At 38.6% G+C, this 22,009-nt stretch overlaps 1 protein-coding gene across 3 annotated transcripts; it reads right to left on the bottom strand.

Moving 5' to 3' along the window:
- Window positions 1-49: 49 nt before the first annotated feature.
- ehf (ets homologous factor) lies at window positions 50-20,636 on the bottom strand. Of its 3 annotated transcripts, XM_034176839.1 has the most exons (10): window positions 20,460-20,636; window positions 16,346-16,382; window positions 14,263-14,374; window positions 11,670-11,927; window positions 6,704-6,751; window positions 6,557-6,601; window positions 6,378-6,440; window positions 4,436-4,483; window positions 3,569-3,764; window positions 50-513 (listed from the first exon to the last, which is right to left on the bottom strand). In XM_034176839.1, exons 3-10 carry the CDS (start codon window positions 14,309-14,311, stop codon window positions 414-416), a joined length of 807 nt encoding a protein of 268 aa, XP_034032730.1. In that variant the 5' UTR covers window positions 14,312-14,374; window positions 16,346-16,382; window positions 20,460-20,636; the 3' UTR covers window positions 50-413. The 3 variants fall into 3 exon arrangements, with proteins under 3 accessions (XP_034032730.1, XP_034032731.1, XP_034032729.1); XM_034176840.1 differs by lacking the exon at window positions 16,346-16,382 and having other exon boundaries at window positions 50-2,209; XM_034176838.1 differs by lacking the exon at window positions 16,346-16,382.
- Window positions 20,637-22,009: the final 1,373 nt, after the last annotated feature.

The following is a 22,009-nucleotide window of genomic DNA, read 5'->3' as shown; positions in this document are numbered from 1 at the left end:
GTAAAGGTTCTGGCTGGCAATCAGAGCTTTTGTAAATTGCAGGTTCAAATCCTGTGGTTGGCATGTTTTTTTTTTCCACAGCAGCTGCGTGATGTGGTTCGACATGCTCCAGCGGCATGCACTGTGTTCCTGCCTGCCTGACTGTGTGTCCCTCCCAGCGTCGCCTCAGTGTTTCTGTGTGGGCTGTTTCGACCTGATTCACCCTGATTCCTATTTATTCATGTTATGTGTGAAGGGGCCCTTAATGATGTTTTCAGTGCACTGCAGAACAAAGCAAGCGATTAACAACAACAAAAAGCTAATATCAACAAAATCAACAATGTGCAAACACTTCAAACACATTTTACTTAAAAAAAAATGAAAACTACAGTTTAAAAAATTATATTTTCATAAAACATACACTAATGAAATTTTCACATCTCTGAGACACGCCATCCTCTTGCATTCTTTCCAAACTTGTAAACCAGCCTGCGTCCATCTACTCGCTCTAGGATTTCCCTCTTGTAGTAATATCTGTAAGAGAGGACAGCTGCACTGATGAGGGCGTTCACTTCAAACTGGGTTTAGTGTAGAATAATGTCAAGGTATTTGACATTATAGCACGATGTGAAAATGGACTGTCATACTTTGTAATGTAGGACTGATTGAATAACTTATGGTTTGTTTTCTGTAAGATTTTATACATTAAATAAATATACAGCAAATTTGATGACTATCAACAATTTACAGTGCCAGGTGGTTGCTGTTGGTACCCCAATGATGGGTGCCTCAGCAGATCCTGACAACTTGAAATTATTCAGGTGCTGCATATCAGACAACAATCAAAAGTTAAATGTTTCAAAGTGCTGGTGTTTCTGGCCTTGTTTTTGATTTGTGCTGAAATCACATCTGTAGATTAAGTAAGGGACCAAACCAAGGATAAATGCTCATTTCGTCTTGTGTCCACTGAGCGGTCCGGGTCAATACGGCATGATATGGTATGGTTCAGAATGGTTACGCTGCCAATGGTACCCTTTGTTTAGTTGGTGGAACATGGTAGACGTTGACATGGACATCATTGAGATAGACAGCGTGACATCATATCGTTGTTCCTTCACAACAGGAAAGTCTATAGCTCCTCATTTGACCAAGCTTGGCTACTTTTCACTGACATTCTTTGCATGTGGCTCTTTAAAATGCAGTGTTTATTTTTGACAAGATTCTGTATGGCTCGTTCCTACGTTGCCATGAGCCAGTCAATGGACAGCAGTGTGTTAGCTCCTCCCTTTTGTTACTGTTACATTATTTTGGTACCCCAAGCAAAGGGTGTGAAAAACTGGTATAGTACAGGTCAGTTATTTTGGTACCCGTCTCTAAATCTGAATGGGGAAACACACAAAATTGGATTCCTTACAGTGCCATACTGACCCAGACCGCTCACAGGAAACAAAGCTTTTATTGTCTATTTGTTTTTCTATTTGCATTAATATGCAGGAATTTGCATGCACTGTTATAGACTTGCACAAGTTTGTTTAATATCTAACCTGAAACTCAAAAGTAAGTATAGTGTTAATTCTGGCAGATCACAAAGTCAAGTTCAGCCCATATCAGCTGACAATTCAGCCAACTCCCACCCCCTCAGCTGGCACATTCCTTACAGAGCCCCCAATTTGACTGACACAGCTGGCATTGTTGCTTCCTCCACACCTCCACACTCACCTTCAACTCGTCCTGTTTTTCCTGTTTGTTGTCCACCTTACTTGCTGTCATTTCATTGTCTCTGCTGTCTGCTCTGTTCTGTTCCCCATGCTTGGGGTCTTTGCTGCTGCCTCCCTGCAATAGAGCCTTTCCATGTTGGCTCATGGAGGGGAAAGGGAGGTGCTGTCTCTGCCTACAGGGTTTTCCACATAAGCATGAGGAACAGTAGAAAGGTCCTAGAACAGAGCCACTCCACCACAGATAACTTATTGCAATAAAATCAAGGTTTCCTTTTTACTAACTGTAAATCTCAAGATGAAATTGGGAAACTAATATTTATTTCCTGCCACATGCATTTCCCTTTGTTCAATATGTTTCTAACATATAACAACACCAAGGTATGATTTTCCTCCAAGCATCCCTGCTCGGTAATTTGGATGGTAGCACTCAACTGGCTGAGTGATGACTTGATCACTTTGGCAGGAGGGCAATTCCGTGAAAAATGGTTACATGTAAGTCCCTTCAGCTGCTCCTGTGAAAAATGGTACATGGCCAGGCAAAAATAATTTTAGATTCTGAAAAAGGGTGCATATTATTTATAAACCCCCCAACTTAACAATACAAGTTAAATTCATTAGGAAACATCCCTTTCACACACCCTTTTTGCCAGATTTTTACATTTATTTTTTTGGTTTGACTAATGTTCTTAGTTTCTCAACTTGCTCAAGTTTAAACACGTGTGAGATACACTCATTTAGAATGTTCAGTTCAAATTTTGTGAAAAGTGGATAAATGCTGTTTAAGTTATATGCACAAGAAAGGAGGATAATAATCTGATTGCTGTGCTTTTAAAAAAATTTAATGTGGGTTAACACCTTTTGTGAAATTATAGAAATTCATCACATGCACTAATAAATGCACAGATGCATTTGGGCAATCAAAATAAGTATATTATCATTTTTGGTTATTGGATCGTTACTGTAAATTCATCAAGTGGCAGATTAATTCCAAACTGAAGCAGGAAAATGGAAATAAAAAATGACAAACTATTACTGTCACATAACATTAATTTAAACTTTAAGCTCCCTCAGTTGCAGGTTGCTTGTTAAATATCTTGCTTTGCACTTTAAAGACTCCTGACAGGTGTCCAAAATTGAATTCTTATAGTTTGACATTAACTCCAGTGTTGATTCTTTGGTCATTTTATTCATTCAGCGGAGCTAGTCCAGCTGTAAATCCCTCAGCTGAGCAGAAAATCATCTTTTTGTGATCACAGCGGCACTACCTGCAGGTGCAGGTTTAGTCCCAGCAGTTTGCACAATGACAAAATTAATCTTATTAGAGAGATAGGTTTGTTGGAATGTGAAGCTGTGACTGCTGTAGCGGGGAGGAAGGTTTTCTGAACTATTTCAACACATTTGGGAGAAAAGCCAAATCATAAACCCATTCCAGGTAATCACCACTGGGAAACTATATATGAACATTAGAAAGTGGCAAGAGCACGTTAATTCACTTGGATTAGAAACAAAGCAATGCACAGTCATTACCTATTGCTGAATTTTACAAGCTATTGCCAAACCAAATAATATAAAGGAAGGGTGTTAACTGGACCGAGTGCACTGGGATTTTATGTTTCAGAAAGGGTTCAGTCAAACAGAAATGTGAATTAAAAGCTAAGCCTGCATGATTTCAATAAATGGGCAGAGTCTCCTGCAGAGCTTGAGTAAATTCTGTACACTTTGAAGAGCGATAAAGTCAGTGTGAGCTGTGCAAATCAAACACCCGCAGTTTGAGAAGTTACACTGAACACTTTTACCCACAGTGCCTTGTTAGCGCCTTTTTAGATTTATCTTACTGTCTTATTAAATGTATGAGAACTGTGCAGGTGTACCTCATTGCCCGACTTAGTTTCTCGTAGGTCATGCTGCTGTTATTCTTCTTCTTGCCCCACAGCTGTGCCACTGCCTCCGACTTCAGGAAGCGGAACACGCCCTCTGTCCGATCCTCCCATTTGATTAGCCCCGGGTTTCTCTCAGGGTTGAGCAGAATGTCTCTGATGAACTCCCAGAGGTGGGCCCCCCTGGGGTCTGCAGATTGCAAAGGCCATTCATTTACACAATAACACATATATGCTGTAAAATAATTTGCAATATGTGAGGGTATATTTGTGAAGGGGTATTTTCAAGGGTGTTTGCATGCCTGTTTAATTTGTTTGTTTCTCAGCAAGATATATGAAAAAGACAGAGAAGTTAGACAAACAAAAAGATGAAAACAGAATTTGGATTCAAGGTAGGCTTTTGGGACAAGGAAGAGTTGTTTAAATATTGGTGCAGGATCCAGATCAAGGGATAGATCCTGCCCTTGATTAATTTGCTCTTTGATCTGAATTTATTTAATCCTAATCCTGCTTTTAACTTTTGATTAATCATCCATGAGCCTGGTTCATTTGCTCAGGTAATCAGGATTGCTACTTGGCTTAGCAATCAGAATCAAAATTCAGAATACGCTTCTTGATCCAGATTCCTTTGACCCTCAGTGTGAAAGGAAGGTGACAAACAGATACACCACAATGAAAACATAATCTCTTTGGTGAGGTTCAAAGAGCAACGATTAGATTTAAATTTTAACAAGATGGATCAAAGGTAAATAGAAGAGGTAAAAGAAATAGTCCAACAGTGGAAAAATAAACAGATAAAAGGAAAGTGCCAATGCAAACAGGGGACTGCAGGATTCTGGTGATGATATGACTTTTACTTACGATGTTTCTTGGCCTGATAAGAACGGCTGTAACATCTTTTTATTTCCACTAATAAGAGAGAGAATTGACTATGTTATTGCATCATGTTAAAACATTTGAATCTGCATATATTTTTCAGCATTATGAAAATCATCACATTTGAATGCCCAGTGTTGCAGCAGGATATTATGATTACTTGTGTGTCTGTCTCTGTACAAAATAACTCTGCGATGGAAGAGCAGATATTCGCCAAACGTGGGAGAAAAATTAATTAGCTGAATGTCTCACAGTCATTAAAATGTGGAACAGCTGTCAAAAATATGGTCTCAAAACTTTTTCCATGGTTTTACTGCAGCAAACAGAGCTAAAGAGGGAAACCAACGCTTATATTTATTCGTTAATCATGTGCCATGATGTGGCACATGATAAGTGATGTCATGATGATGCCATGAAGTGATCATTAATGTCTGAAAAACGCATTTCCCAGGATAGTGCCACAACCAATAGGGTTAGAAAGGTTACAAAGCTTACACTGATCTGCTAATTATTTGTCGTTGTATCATAAAAGTGATGTTCTAATATCATCATGAAAAAGGTCAGGAAATAATGTCAGTCTCTTCACTCAGAAGGAAAAAAATCCTTTATCTGCAGCATCTGGCTTAAGCACTACCATTCCTCCCACAGTATGTATTGAAATCACTATCATCCTCTTATAGAGCAGACTTATGTGCAGGTGCAGGGTATGCACACCATACATTACATTTATAGCATCTATATTATAATAGCCAAGTGGCCTCTGTGTGCGTGCGTGCATGTGTATGGCTTTGATCATGGAGAAACCAGGGAGAGCTGACATTTGCCGTTTGGTATGCTTATGTATTTTGGGTCAAGGATGAATGCTGCAAAAAAGAAAGTTGATAGGACAAATATTTTTGGAGAAATTAGTGATTTTTAGCTTTCCAGTAAAGAGTGGATGTTGTACTGCAATATACCATTGGAGTTATTGCGGTTCATGTTAGTTTAACAGTGTTGTTAGTTCTTGATTTATTGTGTTTTTTTTGTTGTTGTTGTTTGTAGTTCAACTGGTTTAGTTAAGTGTTGTGTTGCTGTTACCATGAGTGAGCTAAGTGTCAATTTTCCAATACCATGAGTGAAAAGTGTATTTCTTTTGATGTCTTCCGCCACCGTCTCTGTTTGTGCATGTGTTAAAATAGAAGCACCTGCTTATGGCAGAATGTGGAAAAGACAAAAAGCTCCCAGAGCGTGCATGTGTATAACTTAGATCATGGACAAACTGGGGAGAGCTGACGTGCCATTTGGTATGGAATGCTGCAAACACGGAACATTTATAGGACAAATATTTTTGACAAAACTACTAACATTTGTAAATACATTCTGGACTAACATGCCATTCCAGCAGGGGGTGGTAAATCATCTTTATGTTTAAAGCGTGAGTGTGTGATTTTATTTAGTAAGTTCAATTTAAGTACATAATATAATTGTAAATATGTTGAAAATACATGGATGACACAAGAAAGTGAAAACACCTATTCCCATTGTGGTCCATTTAAAAATCAAATGACAAAATAGAAGTAATAATAATGATAGTCATAATAGTGTGTGTGTGTGTGTGTGTGTGTGTGTGTGTGTGTGTGTGTGTGTGTGTGTGTGTGTGTGTATATAACAAGAACTTAAACAATTTATAAATACATTAAGACAGTAAATTAACATTAAAAATTATGCAATTAACAGGAACTAGAAGGGTTGAATTTTTCTAAAAACTGTTGAGGTCAAAGGTTCTAGAAGTATTTTGTACTCGCACACCACTCCAACTCATTATAGAAACTTTGCACAATTTATTACCACTCTTGAAAAATGTCAGCTACCTATTTCAGAAACACTATCTAATCTAGAGCCCATAGATCCCCACAGGAAACACGCTAGTACATTATAAATACCTTACCAGGACTAGTGGGCGCAGGAGAGGCAACAGGTGTGATGGGGTGAAAAGCGGAATCACAGATTTCTAAGCCAACAAAGGAGAAATCAATCAATCACTGTTCAAATTCATGCGTAATTTATAAAATTATCTGTTTTAAAAATCACAACATCAGTAGAATGCACTAGGTTTCTGTGTAGTACCTCCCGGTGGACAGCTGGTATCAGGGAACAGAGTGGAGTAATCAACTGAAAAAGAGAAGGCTGGATGCAATAAATTGTACTGATTTTGGTTTAGCTGAAAAAGTTCAAAAATCTATTTGTGTTTGTGATTTTATCGTTTGAGCTTACATTCTCGTGGTTTGATTTCCATTTGACTTAGTTCCATGTGGTACTGCCCTATGTGGGTACGAGAAGGAAATAAACCCTTAGTAAAAATTCTAACATATCTTAAAGTGTTCAACAGATCATTTAAAAAAAAAGATATATATATATATATATATATATATATATATATATATATATATATATATATATATATATATATTTCATGTTAAATGTTCTCATAGTTCCAAATTTCTGTGACTATGTATGAAGAATGTTTGTCCTGAAATAGCATATTTTATAATTCTGACATATGTCACAGAAGCCCATATCTGGAGATATGGGACCCACCCACTGAGCCTGTTTGTACAACATGCCCACATGTTCTGTGGCAAAGAAATAAAGGGCCATATTTTGCCAAGCTTTGGTTAGAAATGCAAAGTTCAGACCACACATCTAAGGTGTGTTTAACTTGGGCAAAGTAGAGCAGGAAGGGTTTGGGTGAAGTCATGATTATTTTTTGGGCATAACATGAAATAAATGTTAACACAGAAACAGTTAGCAGACAATCACTTTCGAGCTGGATGTGAAATTCGTGTAAGTGCCCCATGACTGTGGAGTTGCCGAGTACACATGTGGCATGCCAGAGTGTTGGCTCCCCACAACACGTGTGCGTGTGTTTCACATGCTCCACCCACTCCCCCACCAACACATAGCCTGCATGTGGTTCACACACTCCCCTGCAGGCGAGACTCCTCTCATCTGATCAGAGTGACACCTTGGTCTGTACGCTGAATGGACAGGGGGCGTGGCTGGCAGATAACAGCAGGAGCTGTGAAAAACTCTGGTCCTGGACATCACAGATGCAGAACACCTACCATGTTTTGACGGACACGCACGTGTGTGTGTGCTTGGCATCCTCACGTGGAAATACATAAAAACATATATCGCTTTTGCGACGGGTTGGAGAGCACATTGACAACTGTTCAGGAGATCTAAATGTCATGTCTGTCTGACAGGACATGCGTGTCCTTTGAGCAGCATGTTGCAGGACTATATGACAAGACAACAGTGCAACAAATACGCCACTTTCAGTCACGTATCAGCAGAAATACGCAACAAATCCAGTTTTGGTCAGTTATCACACCGGTTATGTCCGTGTTGATTTCAGGCATTTTTACGCAACTTTTACAGAACAGTGATGGTAGCACAGTGGTAAAGTTTCTGGTTGACATACTCCAGCTGCTCAATTTCAGTTTCAATTTATTTTCATTGAAATAGCTCCAAATCACAACAAAGTTGCCTTAAGGTGCTTCACACAAGTAAGGTCTAACCTTACCAACCCCTCGCACTGTGATCCCACTGCGATGGTGTTGTGCACAAGCTGCACGACAGTCTCAGTGGGTTCGTTCACGCCTGCCCGTCAGCTCGGTATTTTTGTGGTTCGTTCATACGAGCTGTTCTGCCATGATTCACCCTGATTTGTGCTTATTTTTTACTATGTGTGAAGGGGCCCTTAGTCAAGTCTGGGAACATGCATTGGTGCTGTGTTTCACTGCATCCATGACACTATAGAACCGTATTGAGTACCAAGGGCAACCAAGCAGGCAGACATATCCATCTCCACATGTCTAAAATAATCATCAATCTGCCACAGTCAGGTGAAACATGGGCATGCTCTTGGCCTTCTCCAACAACTGGTGTCTTCAACACTCAGGCACCTGTGTGCTGGATCATCATGCATAGAGAAACACACCACATGGCCAAAATATCAAAGCTGATGCTCTGTCACAATGCAAGTGTTAGGCCTCATTTTAGCTCAATAGTAACAACTCCTTTGACACAGTCATTCCAGTGGTACCCAAGGACCCTCTGTAGAGACCGAGTGCCAAAGACACCCAGTCATCACCTTCTGTCACTGGTTAGCATCCAAGTCTCACATCCATACAATGGGACAGGTAGCACTAGGAGCCAAAAGACCTACACCTTAGTTCTCCTGCAAAGATACTGGCATTGCCAAACACATCTGTACAAATACCTCATGAAACCATAAGCTTTTCCCAGATATCTCTCAATTTCAATGGTCCATGACCCAAAGACATGAATGCCACTGCCAAGATAAATGAATGACTTCATTAGTTCAACACTTTCACCACATACAGACACATATGATGCAGAATCCAGAAAGTCATTACAGGCTTCGATCTTAGTCTTGATACAGGACATCTCAAATCCAGACACTCCAATTCCTTACTCAGCTTCTCAAGTTCTGTAATCAGGATATCCACTAATTCCTCAAAGATCTTAGCATTAAGATCCCTGTTAGTACTCTAGCTGCAGCATTTTGAATTAACTGAAGGCTTTTCAGGGAACTTTAAGGACAACCTGATAATAATGAATTACAATAGTCCAGCCTAGAGGAAATAAATGCATGAATTAGTTTTTCAGCATCACTCTGAGACAAGACCTTTCTAATTTTAGAGATATTGCGTAAATGCAAAAAAGCAGTCCTACATATTTGTTTAATATGTGCTTTGAATGACATATCCTGATCAAAAATGACTCCAAGATTTCTCACAGTATTACTAGAGGTCAGGGTAATGCCATCCAGAGTAAGGATCTGGTTAGACACCATGTTTCTAAGATTTGTGGGGCCAAGTACAATAGCTTCAGTTTTATCTGAGTTTAAAAGCAGAAAATTAGAGGTCATCCATGTCTTTATGTCTGTAAGACAATCCTGCAGTTTAGCTAATTGGTGTGTGTCCTCTGGCTTCATGGATATATAAAGCTGGGTATCATCTGCGTAACAATGACAATTTAAGCAATGCCGTCTAATAATACTGCCTAAGGGAAGCATGTATAAAGTGAATAAAATTGGTCCTAGCACAGAACCTTGTGGAACTCCATAATTAACCTTAGTCTGTGAAGAAGATTCCCCATTTACATGAACAAATTGTAATCTATTAGATAAATATGATTCAAACCACTGCAGCGCAGTGCCTTTAATACCTATGGCATGCTCTAATCTCTGTAATAAAATTTTATGGTCAACAGTATCAAAAGCAGCACTGAGGTCTAACAGAACAAGCACAGAGATGAGTCCACTGTCCGAGGCCATAAGAAGATAATTTGTAACCTTCACTAATGCTGTTTCTGTACTATGATGAATTCTAAAACCTGACTGAAACTCTTCAAATAGACCATTCCTCTGCAGATGATCAGTTAGCTGTTTTACAACTACCCTTTCAAGAATTTTTGAGAGAAAAGGAAGGTTGGAGATTGGCCTATAATTAGCTAAGATAGCTGGGTCAAGTGATGGCTTTTTAAGTAATGGTTTAATTACTGCCACCTTAAAAGCCTGTGGTACATAGCCAACTAATAAAGATAGATTGATCATATTTAAGATCGAAGCATTAAATAATGGTAGGGCTTCCTTGAGCAGTCTGGTAGGAATGGGGTCTAATAGACATGTTGATGGTTTGGATGAAGTAACTAATGAAAATAACTCAGACAGAACAATCTGAGAGAAAGAGTCTAACCAAATACCGGCATCACTGAAAGCAGCCAAAGATAACGATACGTCTTTGGGATGGTTATGAGTAATTTTTTCTCTAATAGTTAAAATTTTATTAGCAAAGAATGTCATGAAGTCAGTACTAGTTAAAGTTAAAGGAATACTCGGCTCAATAGAGCTCTGACTCTTTGTCAGCCTGGCTGCAGTGCTGAAAAGAAACCTGGGGTTGTTCTTATTTTCTTCAATTAGTGATGAGTAGTAAGATGTCCTAGCTTTACGGAGGGCTTTTTTTATAGAGCAACAGACTCTTTTTCCAGGCTAAGTGAAGATCTTCTAAATTAGTGAGACGCCATTTCCTCTCCAACTTACGGGTTATCTGCTTTAAGCTGCGAGTTTGTGAGTTATACCACGGAGTCAGGCACTTCTGATTTAAAGCTCTCTGTTTCAGAGGAGCTACAGCATCCAAAGTTGTCTTCAATGAGGATGTAAAACTATTGACGAGATACTCTATCTCACTTACAGAGTTTAGGTAGCTACTCTGCACTGTGTTGGTATATGGCATTAGAGAACATAAAGAAGGAATCATATCCTTAAACCTAGTTACAGCGCTTTCTGAAAGACTTCTAGTGTAATGAAACTTATTCCCCACTGCTGGGTAGTCCATCAGAGTAAATGTAAATGTTATTAAGAAATGATCAGACAGAAGGGAGTTTTCAGGGAATACTGTTAAGTCTTCAATTTCCATACCATAAGTCAGAACAAGATCTAAGATATGATTAAAGTGGTGGGTGGACTCATTTACATTTTGAGCAAAGCCAATTGAGTCTAATAATAGATTAAATGCAGTGTTGAGGCTGTCATTCTCAGCATCTGTGTGGATGTTAAAATCACCCACTATAATTATCTTATCTGAGCTAAGCACTAAGTCAGACAAAAGGTCTGAAAATTCACAGAGAAACTCACAGTAACGACCAGGTGGACGATAGATAATAACAAATAAAACTGGTTTTTGGGACTTCCAATTTGGATGGACAAGACTAAGAGTCAAGCTTTCAAATGAATTAAAGCTCTGTCTGGGTTTTTGATTAATTAATAAGCTGGAATGGAAGATTGCTGCTAATCCTCTGCCTCGGCCCGTGCTACGAGCATTCTGACAGTTAGTGTGACTCGGGGGAGTTGACTCATTTAAACTAACATATTCATCCTGCTGTAACTTAGTGCTTAGTCTGTGGTGCAGTTGAAGGTGCTATATTATTTTTTCTTTTTGAATTTTTATGCTTAAATAGCTTTTTGCTGGTTATTGGTGGTCTGGGAGCAGGCACCGTCTCTACGGGGATGGGGTAATGAGGGGATGGCAGGGGGAGAGAAGCTGAAGAGAGGTGTGTAAGACTACAACTCTGCTTTTCCACACCCAACTTGAGTCACACGGTCTCTCTTACAGAGACTAATCAACTGCATTTGCCCTTTCTGCAGACGCACCACTCCACTTGAGCTCGCTGATGCTGCGGAACAGAATGGGTCCCAGGCTCCCCGCTGCGTACAGGAAGTCTTGGTAGCTCAGGCTGCAGAGCTGCTGGCCGTCCATGTCGAAGTTGTGGAAAGGAATGGTGGAGGCATCTAACTGGTGCATGTCTAGGGTCTGCTGCAGCCACTCCCACACCTGGTATTTACTCCAGAACTGAGGCGGAGGCTCGTGAGGCCACAGGCGACTTGCGTAACCGGACATAACCATTGACACTGAAGAAAGATGTTCAACGTTAACGTCCAAATGGCAAAGTAGAAACAAATATAGACTTCAAAGACAGGACACCTGATATTGACATATAAAAAGTGTTAAATTAATTTAGAAAGTGATGGAAAGAACTAATTACAACCATGTAGCAATCACGTATATGGGTGATTCTTTAACTACGGGCACTATTGGCCTTGTAAATGTAATTTCCACCACACCATTGCCTTACAATATAAAGCGTCTTGGGGCAACTGTTTGTTGTGATTTGGCGCTATATACATGTGCTCTGATGTCACTGTTTATCTCCATAGAAACTACCCAAACAATCTTTCATACAAACTGTTTAGGGACATTACAGTGTTGTGGTGGAAATTACGGCAATAGTGTGGGACAACTACATTTTGTTTTAAAAAAATCACAACAGTTGTATGACACTGAATACCCCAATTATGTTTTGATTATTTTACTGATATTTTATTCAGAGATATTTTAAAACATTAGAAAAAAAGTTTCTTTACCATTAATTTTTATCATTGAACATCAAAAGTCTGGGTGTGGGACAAGCACAAAACGGCAATATTTGCATATAATGATGCTGAAAAAAGGTGAAAAAGTCATCATAGACTACTAGAACAAATTTCTTAACACACTTTCATTGTAAAGATAACTATAAAAGTGTGAAATTTCCCCTTTTTTCTGTTTTTCATACAATATGATCAAAGGACATAATAAGTGCCCGTAGACTAAGAATCACCCATATGGGGTGCTGCTTTTGGTCCAGCATCCTTCTGTCCATTCATGCATGAGCAAAAATAACTAATGCAATTTTGACAAAACATGGAGGAATGATTGAGGACCAGCCAAGGAGAAAGACATTTATCTGAGAGAAATATTGGTTACAAGTTAATGTCACAGACCAAGGTAAACCTTTTGGCCCAGTGCATGTGGTGTATGTAGGAGATATTTTGGATGACAAGCTCAAGAAACTGATTAAAGATACACCAACTGGGTTTTATTCACAAACAGCACATATGCACAAATCTCTGCTTATGAACATTTGATGCACAAATCTGTGATTAATAAATACTATGGTTTGTACCTCAATTTGTTCCAACTTAGACTGTCCATATGCACAGACAATAATAATTTATTAATAATTGAGCTTAATAATGAAATTAAATAATGCAATTTTCTCATGCATTGACCAAATTTATTATATAATCATGAACTTGATGCACTTGAATCAATCTATTGCCATAATTAAAATTTTCAACTATACCAGTGGAGATAGTTTACTTTGTTTACAGTGGAATATATGAGAAGTTTTTTTTTGTGTTTTTTTTACATTGTAATGCAACAGTTTGGGCTTTACTTGAATTGTATATTGGTCTATAATTGATAGGTCACTCCCAACTGTAATTGGTAGCACATTAAAGGGCATCCAGGATATTTGAATGACTGACTTACCTCCAAGCAAGCCTTACTTATTTATTTACGCAAGTGGCAATGCTATTTTTCTGAAAATAAAATTTTGGCTACTGTATATCAACTGTTAAATGGTCACATGACCTTATAATCTTGGGTAACACTGGAAGGTAAAAGTGAAGCTCATAACTGTTTCACTCAAATGTCACTGGTCTACAGGCAAAATGCTTCTGAAATAAAGATATTCAACCTTTACTAATTTTGGGCCACTGAGAATGAAAATGTTGTTTGAAATTGTTGATTGGCTGCAGTTTTAAGAAATATTACTAAGGGTTAATATATAACCCTTTTGCTGATTTTTAAAGTGTTGCAAAAAGAGAACAGGTGGAAAATTATATAAACAGTCAGAGAAACATAAAAAAAGACCTATGTGTAGGATTTTTCCTGAAAACTCTTCTGTTAACACAATAATAACACATAATTATGTAGACGCAAAATGTAAAACCTTATATATCTTGGAAACAGTAGCCAATAAGCCACTGTTATTGTCATATTTGAATTCAACATGCCAAAATCCATACAAAATAGCACATTTTATTTCTGAAGTGGGCAGCTTCTAAATATTTGTATACCAGTGTATCTTGTAGCTAACATGGATTAATGGTTTCAATGCTGAACATTTGGAAATTTGATCATTTAAGGCAGCTTAGGGTAAAAATGAAAACTTTTTGGCTTTTTGAGCTTTGGGTGCACAAGGTGAAAAGCATTCAGTCGTTCTTTACATTGCATTGTTGCCTCTTAATAGGAATGCCTCTTTGAGAAGGTGCCGGAACAACATGTTATCATGTTTGATGCGTTGTAAGATGTTAAGAGAGTGCAGTAAGACAAATCCCATAGAGCAGAATGACGCCTCACCATCAGTGTAGGAGTCTGGGCTCCAGGAAGGGGTCAGCTGGCTGTCCATGGATATGGTCGGAGAGATGCTTATTCTGCAGCTGCTGCACTCTGATGTACCATGGCCTGGGGGCTGTGAAGGGACACGAGTCATTTGTGTTGAACGGACAGACAGACTGAAAATGAACTTTTGCACAAACATGTTTCTGCACATTGTGCAGAGAGGACGAAATGTGCAGCAGCAAAAAAGTTATTCTGTATTTGCATACTTTATACTGAGGGAGCCAACATTTTAATTTTAATGTGAACCTTATTTGTTTTTACAGTGCGGACAACATCATATATGCTGATTACATCTGTAATTGTATTCCTGTTGGGACTATGGCTCAGACTTAACATATCAATCATTACAGCGACTTAATATTATATTAATTGGGTTTAAGATTTTGTATAGAATACATTTGCTTTCATAAGTCCTACTCAAGTATTACTTGCAGTTCAGTATACATGTAAGAAAATAAAGGGTGTTGACCCCCCCAACCACATATGTATATTTGCATTCCATGGAAATGAAGCCAGTTGGAATTCCACAAGCTCTGTTAATGTTTCCTCAGCAGGAGGTGAAGTATGTGTTGTATGTGAGTCACAGCTGATGCCGCTCACTGCAAGAAATGATTTTATTTAACTCTTACATTGAATTGGATGCTGGCACAGCATAACTGCATTAACTCGCAGTCTATTACCTCAGCTGTTGGTGGTACAACCTACATAGTCACATGTTATATTTGGTCATTTACAATGCAAGTATCACAGCTTTAACAATACAGTATGTAGGATTTGGGCGGGGGAGGTGGTTACGAGCAGAAATGGAATGTAGCATTCATAATAAACTGTTCATTAGTGTTTATATAACGGCTGAGTGGATCCTTGTGATTTGATTGGTGCTTTGTATGTCACATGACATGGATTAATTCATCCCATTTGTGTTGCACTGCATTCAGAGTGCGGCTCGGTTCCATTTAGAGTGCAAATTTGGTTCCATACATTTGGTACCATTGCACTCCCACGTGCATGCGCACATGCACGGCCTCGTGCACACGCGCACATGTGATCACGCATACACAGGCGCGCACGAGAATGCATGCACGTGCACGAGTATGCGTGCACGCGCACATGCGAGCATGCTCGTGCATGGACACACGCCCGTGCGCGCACACATGCACGCATACTCATGCACACGCACGTTGCAAACACGTGCGCTCGCGCATGAGTACGTGCGCGCCCACGCATGCTTGTGCACGCACACCCACACGAGCGTGCACGCGCACGCACACACAAAACCAATCCACTGTGCTGCCTGGAGGTTGTTAGCAGGAAGAGAAGGAAAGCCTGGACTCATTTCTGACATGACTGTTTTTTTTTTGCTGCACTGAGGAGGTACAGCTGGACCGAGCCGGTTGCGTGGGCGCGCGCACGGGACAGTGACATGATGATTTGATTAACTGACACTGCTACACACACACACACACACACACACACACACACACACACACACACACACACACACACACACACACACACACACACACACACACACACACAAAATCCACTCCCCTGTAAGCCTCTGGATGCATGAAGAGCTGCTAACATGAAATGCTGATGTGATTTTTGGCTGAACTGAGGAACTACACAAAGTCTTTTTTTTTCTATGGAAGTCCAAAGTCAGTGCACAGCATCACTGGACTACACGTCACAGTGGAACACCAAAATGTAAGTCCCTTTTCTGTTGTTTATAAATTAATAAAATATCAAATGACAATGATCTATTTTAGCAGTTATATAAAACAAATAATGAATGTTTATGAGTTCAATGGTACGAATATTTCATGAGGTTTTTTTTTTCGTTTTTCATTTTTCAGCTTTTGTTTCGTACCATTGAACTCATAAACATTCATTATTTGTATAATAAGTGCTGGCAACAATAAATTGATGCGTTTCATGAGTTTAGAATGAGTATATATCTACCCGGCGGTGGGCCCCCTCATTTTGGGCTGCCATGTTACAACACCTTATTGACACAGTCACCCAAAAGGGGTATACTTACTCCTCTGTCTTTGAAATTTTGCAGCACGGATGGAAGACTAAAGTAAAAAGAGCAAAGAGTAGTTGTTACTGGTTGCTAATAAGTTTTACAACTCTCATATAATCGGTCATGTTGCTTATCACAAAAGATGTCAATGGAGTGTAAATCCCTGTTGTTGAAAAAGTGAAAATGTGAAGAGAAACAAAATCATGACAGGTGACAGCTGAATACAAATGCACTACTTCACCATTAGATGACACCTGATCCTCCATAGAGTACCTTTTAAAGTAACTGAAAGTGATTGGTTTCCTAATCGTTTTTAAGTATGTCAACAGAAATATAGATACATAGACAAGACCAGTGATAATAAGATGACTGAACAAAGGGAATGAGTTAAAATGGACTACACTGTGATTTGGTTCCCCTTTTCTACACTGATAACAAAAATGTACCATTTCTATAACCACTGGGCTTGTGACCAGAAGATCTTCAGTTCAACTCCCTGTCAAAACTTACTAAGGAGGCCAAGGAGCAAGCTCCTTCATCACCAAGTAGCTCCCAGTGTGTGAATGGATGAATGTAGGGCATCATTGTAAAGCGCTTTTTGCATCTGCATCAGATGGAAAAATGCTGTTGGAATATGTGCCATTTCCAGACTGAAGGCATCATTGTTTTAATCTGTTGTTCATGGGAATTCCAGTCCAGCTGATCACAATAATCTGCATTGACTGTTATTTTCAGACCCGTCCATCCATCCAACCATCATTGAATTTGTTAGCAGTGAACTAATAATGGTTTGCTGATTTTTCCACTGAAGAGACTTATGTTTGTCAGGTTGTCACAATCTCCACTTATTAAAGATAATCTGAACAACTCATCCAGCTGTGAAACAGCTGCAGCACTATTTCATATAGGATGTGCACAACACGCATCACTCAAAGCTGGAGCATCAGTAATTCTGGTTCACTCAAGAGGAGTGCACCAAGAGGAGTGTTGCATACGGTTTGTAGATTGTTAAATTTAAACCCAGTTTTTAATAAATGCTTGATAAGTTGAGTAATTATTGCTCCCTGTAGCAGAATGCAGTATTTCTTTATAAACTGTTGCGTTGAATTATGAAATGCTGTTCAGCGTATTCTATTATTTTCTTCACATGCATTTGAACACTTCACTTTGGCAAGCAAACTGAGATTTTATTACATCTGACATTGTCTGTTGGATTATTTGTTGTATATAATCATACAGATGAATTTTTATGTAACATACAGCAGGTGAAGTAAGAATCCATTCAATTTTGGTGCAGTTTCAGATGCAGAAATCTTTTCACACCGTTGTCAACATTGTAGAATGCAGGGTCTTGGTATTTCAGCATTTAGAATATCTTTGTTTCTAAATTAGAAACCTATGAAAATTATGTTACTTGGACACATTCTGATCATGTTCCACCGATGTAAATATTTAAATAAAGTAAATCCAGTAGACTTTTTTTTTCCTCAGTGTACTGTGTGGTTTACTCAGTCTAGTATTGTAAAGCTAAGTTGTCAAGTGGTACTAATACAGGTGAACATAGGGGACTGAACTGTTTTTCATTACTGTAATTGGCAGAGACAGGTCCTATGTTTATTACCTCTGCCATCAAAGTTGGGTGGTTATATTTTAGCCCTGTTTGTTTGTCTGTGAACAGCCTGTAGCCCACAATATTTCATATATCAATCAAAAACATGCTTAGTTAGGGTCTGCTCCTTCTCCGCCCCTGACCAAGGCAGCGTCTCTACATCTGGAGTTGGTCCCCGGGTGCTGGACTGTATCTGCCCACTGCTCCTAGTGGTTGGATTGTGTCTAACTGTAATAAGGATGGGTTAAATGCAGAGTTTCATTGCATGTATATATGTGCAATGACATTAAAGTTTCTATTCTATATATTGTTATGACATTTTTACAGAGGATTCATATCCTGATATCCTGCAACAATTGATTCAATTTTCAAGGTCACTGGTCAAAGTCAGGAAAAACACTGGAAAATTGAAAAAACAAAATCCTTATCCTTTAACAATGAACAAATTTTAATTCATAACTTTGTCACAAAAGACCACATTTCTTTTATATTTGAAAGTGTTATGGAGGATGGTTTCCTTTATTGACTGACAATTTTTGGTCTAGATCTGATGTCTTTTACAGATTTTGTGGCCATTTTAATTTAACATTGAAAAGCCCATTTGGTGTACATTTTGCATTATATCTCAATAAAAAGTGCCTCAATCACTCTCATTTGTGACAGTGAGGTGCAAACTGGCACTCTTAATGAGTAGACTAAGATTGATCCACATCTGATCCATATTGCAGATTTAATTTTAACATTGAAAAGCCCTTTTGATCTATATTTTGTGTTATATGTTAGCTTATGAAAAGACACTTCTAACAGGACTTTGACCTTGAAACTTTTTTCCAAGGTAAAAATTTGTGGAATTGGAAACTAGTGTCGGAGGAGGTTTGCGCTCTACGAGCGCAGTGCTCTAGTTGTAGACTGTAAAAGACACAAAATGCTGGTTACATATTTTTTCACAGACAGACATCAGACTTGTTTAAGAGCTGGAATCTCACTTTCATACGAAACTAAGTCAAGGTCCCTATTTCCTTGGGAGATAAGTGCTGAGAGTCTGCCAAGTCACATCAAATGCCTTACAGTATGCTCTGAGTTAACCCTCCCTGGTGTCGATTCCTGCCCGGCAGGTATCTTGTCAACAAGACACTGACTTGTTTTCATCAATAAAACAATTGCATACTTGTGCTACAAAAAGGAGACAACAAAACACTTAACACTTACTCATCACCAGTCTACAGTTCTGTGCCACTGAGTTCAATGATATGTGGGTAAATTTCTGAAATGTACTTTTTAGTTCTTTATTCCTTTATAATTACCTCTTTGTCTTCTTTTGATTGTGTTGAAAATGCCCATAAACCAATGAAAAGGGTTTACATGATGTAACTGTCGTCTGTCTGTCTTCAATTTATCTGAAAAAGCACTTTTTAATTTTGATTACATTTTTGGGAAAGATGGTCAATAAAGTGATGGTCAAATTTGAAACAAATCTGCAATTTTGTGTGTGCTTTAATATTCTCAGTTTATGACATCAAAAAGACAGCGATGGATTCAAGTGTGATACTGACTGACTTCCTCTGTTGCTGTTTTTGGGGGTAATGTTCCCTTGTGATTATCATCCTTGGTGGATGATCTCTGTGCTCATGTTTGCATAAACTACATAAAACAGTGGTTGATTTATCAGGAAAAAAAATAAATGCATGTTTCAATGCATTAAAGTCTGCAGGATGACAAAACTTTGAAAATGCTTCAAGCAAAAATCCCCTTTAGTTCTTTCTTTGAATGCAGTTGTTAGTTAATTTGTGTTTACTTTCAAAGGTTATTGTTTTCAGTTTTGCACTAATTATGCTGCCTAATTTTCTGCCAAATTTCAGATGCAATTCAGTATGACAGAATAAATGATCATGGTTATCTATAGTGTCACAATGCTTGTGTCTGTGGTGCAAATTTGGTGAGAATCTGTGAAGTAGTTTTGATGGAATTCTTCCAAGTCTATATAAAGTGAAATTTTGATCCAAAGTCTGGATCCGGATCTGGATCACATCCAAAATTCAGTGGACTCTTCCATGCCCTAATACCTATTTGTGATGCAAATATGGTGAGAATCCGTGAGCTAGTTTTTTTTTTTTTTTTTTTTTTTTTTTACTTAATCCTTCAAAGCCTATATAAGACAAAATCTTGATCCTGATCCGGATCACCTCCAAAACTGAATGGAGTCTTCTATAGCCCAATACCTATCTGCAGTGAAAATTTTGTCAAAAACAGTGCAGTAATTTTGATGGAATCCTGCTAACAGACAGACAGGCAAATAAATAAATGCCAATGATTTTATTACATCCTTGGCAGATATAATTATCATTATAGAATTACATTATGTCATTGTTCTTTTCTCCAAAATGTCAAGTCTGACCTTTGAATTTCATGAAAAAAAGCTCTTTCTTGTTGAAGTAACAGATTGCATAACAAGGCAAATATGAACTTGAACTTTCTGTTTTAAATTGCTGCTGGTTGCTCAACACTACTATGTCAGCCTACCAGAGCCGGAGGAAAGGATTCAACCAAGCTTGATAGATTCCCTTGAGATCCGACGCCAAATGGTAACTCTGTAGAATCCGATAGGTGTACTTAAAAAACAAAACAAACACTGCTCACCAGGTGAGCTTTATGCTTCTGAAATGTGTGAATGAATAGACGTGAGCATGCAGTCACACTAGGTGCAGCCCCACAACAATAGGTGTTTTATCCTAACTTCCTCGTCCTGTTCCCATTGGCTGCTGTTTCAGGCTCATACCAGGTAATCATTTGCATACTGTACACCCACGCACGTCCATGGACACCTGACAGAATGTTTGCATTCTCTGTGGGCTCCCTCTGAAACTGAAAATCACCGGAACACGCACACAGGAGGGACACAACCATATTCACAGCCCACAGAGGGAACGTTAAATTGACTGCTCATACGTTTGCTCAAAATAAGGCTTAACCTTTAGAGAAAGTTTCCCGTGTGTTGTTATGCAGCACATTTGTTTCCCTTCTTTCATCGTGACAAATGAGTTGCTGACAGTGTAGATACTGTAAGAGGACACGAGAGAATTTGTACACTTTTTTACTTTTTATGAAAAACCTTTTTGGCCGTGTGCTTAAAGACATAGAAAGATTTGCTGCAAAAGCAAAGATCTAAATGTCTAAAGTGCTTCTTCTAATTCCTGTTTGAGTCTTGACCTTTCCAGTTAGAGACTTAGCTTTTGTTTTGGGGACGATTACAATTTAAGCAAAGTTAAATTTAGCCTTACCCAGAGCTCTGGATGGCCTCATCATTATAATCAACTGTCTCGAACTTTGATCAGTGCTAAAAATAGCTTCCTTCGACACGTCACATCCACAGGTATGAGTGGAGACTGACAGGTGACAGTTAACTTTGGTTTGCATTACCACAAATCCCAGTGAGCCTTGCACCACCGTGACAAGAATGGAGAATCAAATGAAATTTTATTATGTGCAGATATTTTCTTTAAATAACTCTCATTTTGTCAGGTGTTGTGTTTTTCTATTTGTGACATCCACAAGACGTGCTGTCACTGAAGAGTGTGTGAAAAAACACTTTAAAGGATGTTTTATCACAGATTTATTCATCCACTATTTAAATCAGGCAAAACAATATATATTTTTTAAACTTATGTTCATGAAATCCCCCCCCCCCCAAAAAAAAAAAAATCAAGAGAGACAGAGAAAAATAAACATGACATGTCGATATAGAAATAAAAAAAGGGTCACTCAGTAGAGTTCCCCACATGAGTGGTGCCCAAGTGGTTTGTGCTCTTAGTTTCAGTGAGGAAGGTTCCTGGTTCAAAACCCATCCCTGCCATGTTTCTCCACATAATGTGGAGTTGTGTGAAGAAGGGCATCTGGTGTAAAACTTGTGCAAAATTTGCAGTGGTGGCCCTGAGTAAAAACAAGGGAGCAACTGAAGGGACGCCTTAGTAGAGTGTAAGCTTAAAAAGAAACACAGCAAATATATTAATGAAAACAGTCTTGGTTTCAGTTAATGCACCTAAAACTTAAATAAAACTTATATATATACGAGG

This window comes from Thalassophryne amazonica, chromosome 8 (genome assembly GCF_902500255.1).
Source record: "Thalassophryne amazonica chromosome 8, fThaAma1.1, whole genome shotgun sequence".
NCBI classification, from domain to species: domain Eukaryota; kingdom Metazoa; phylum Chordata; class Actinopteri; order Batrachoidiformes; family Batrachoididae; genus Thalassophryne; species Thalassophryne amazonica.
The sequence above is the reverse complement of the archived record's forward strand: the minus strand, read 5'-3'. Positions and strand labels throughout refer to the sequence as shown.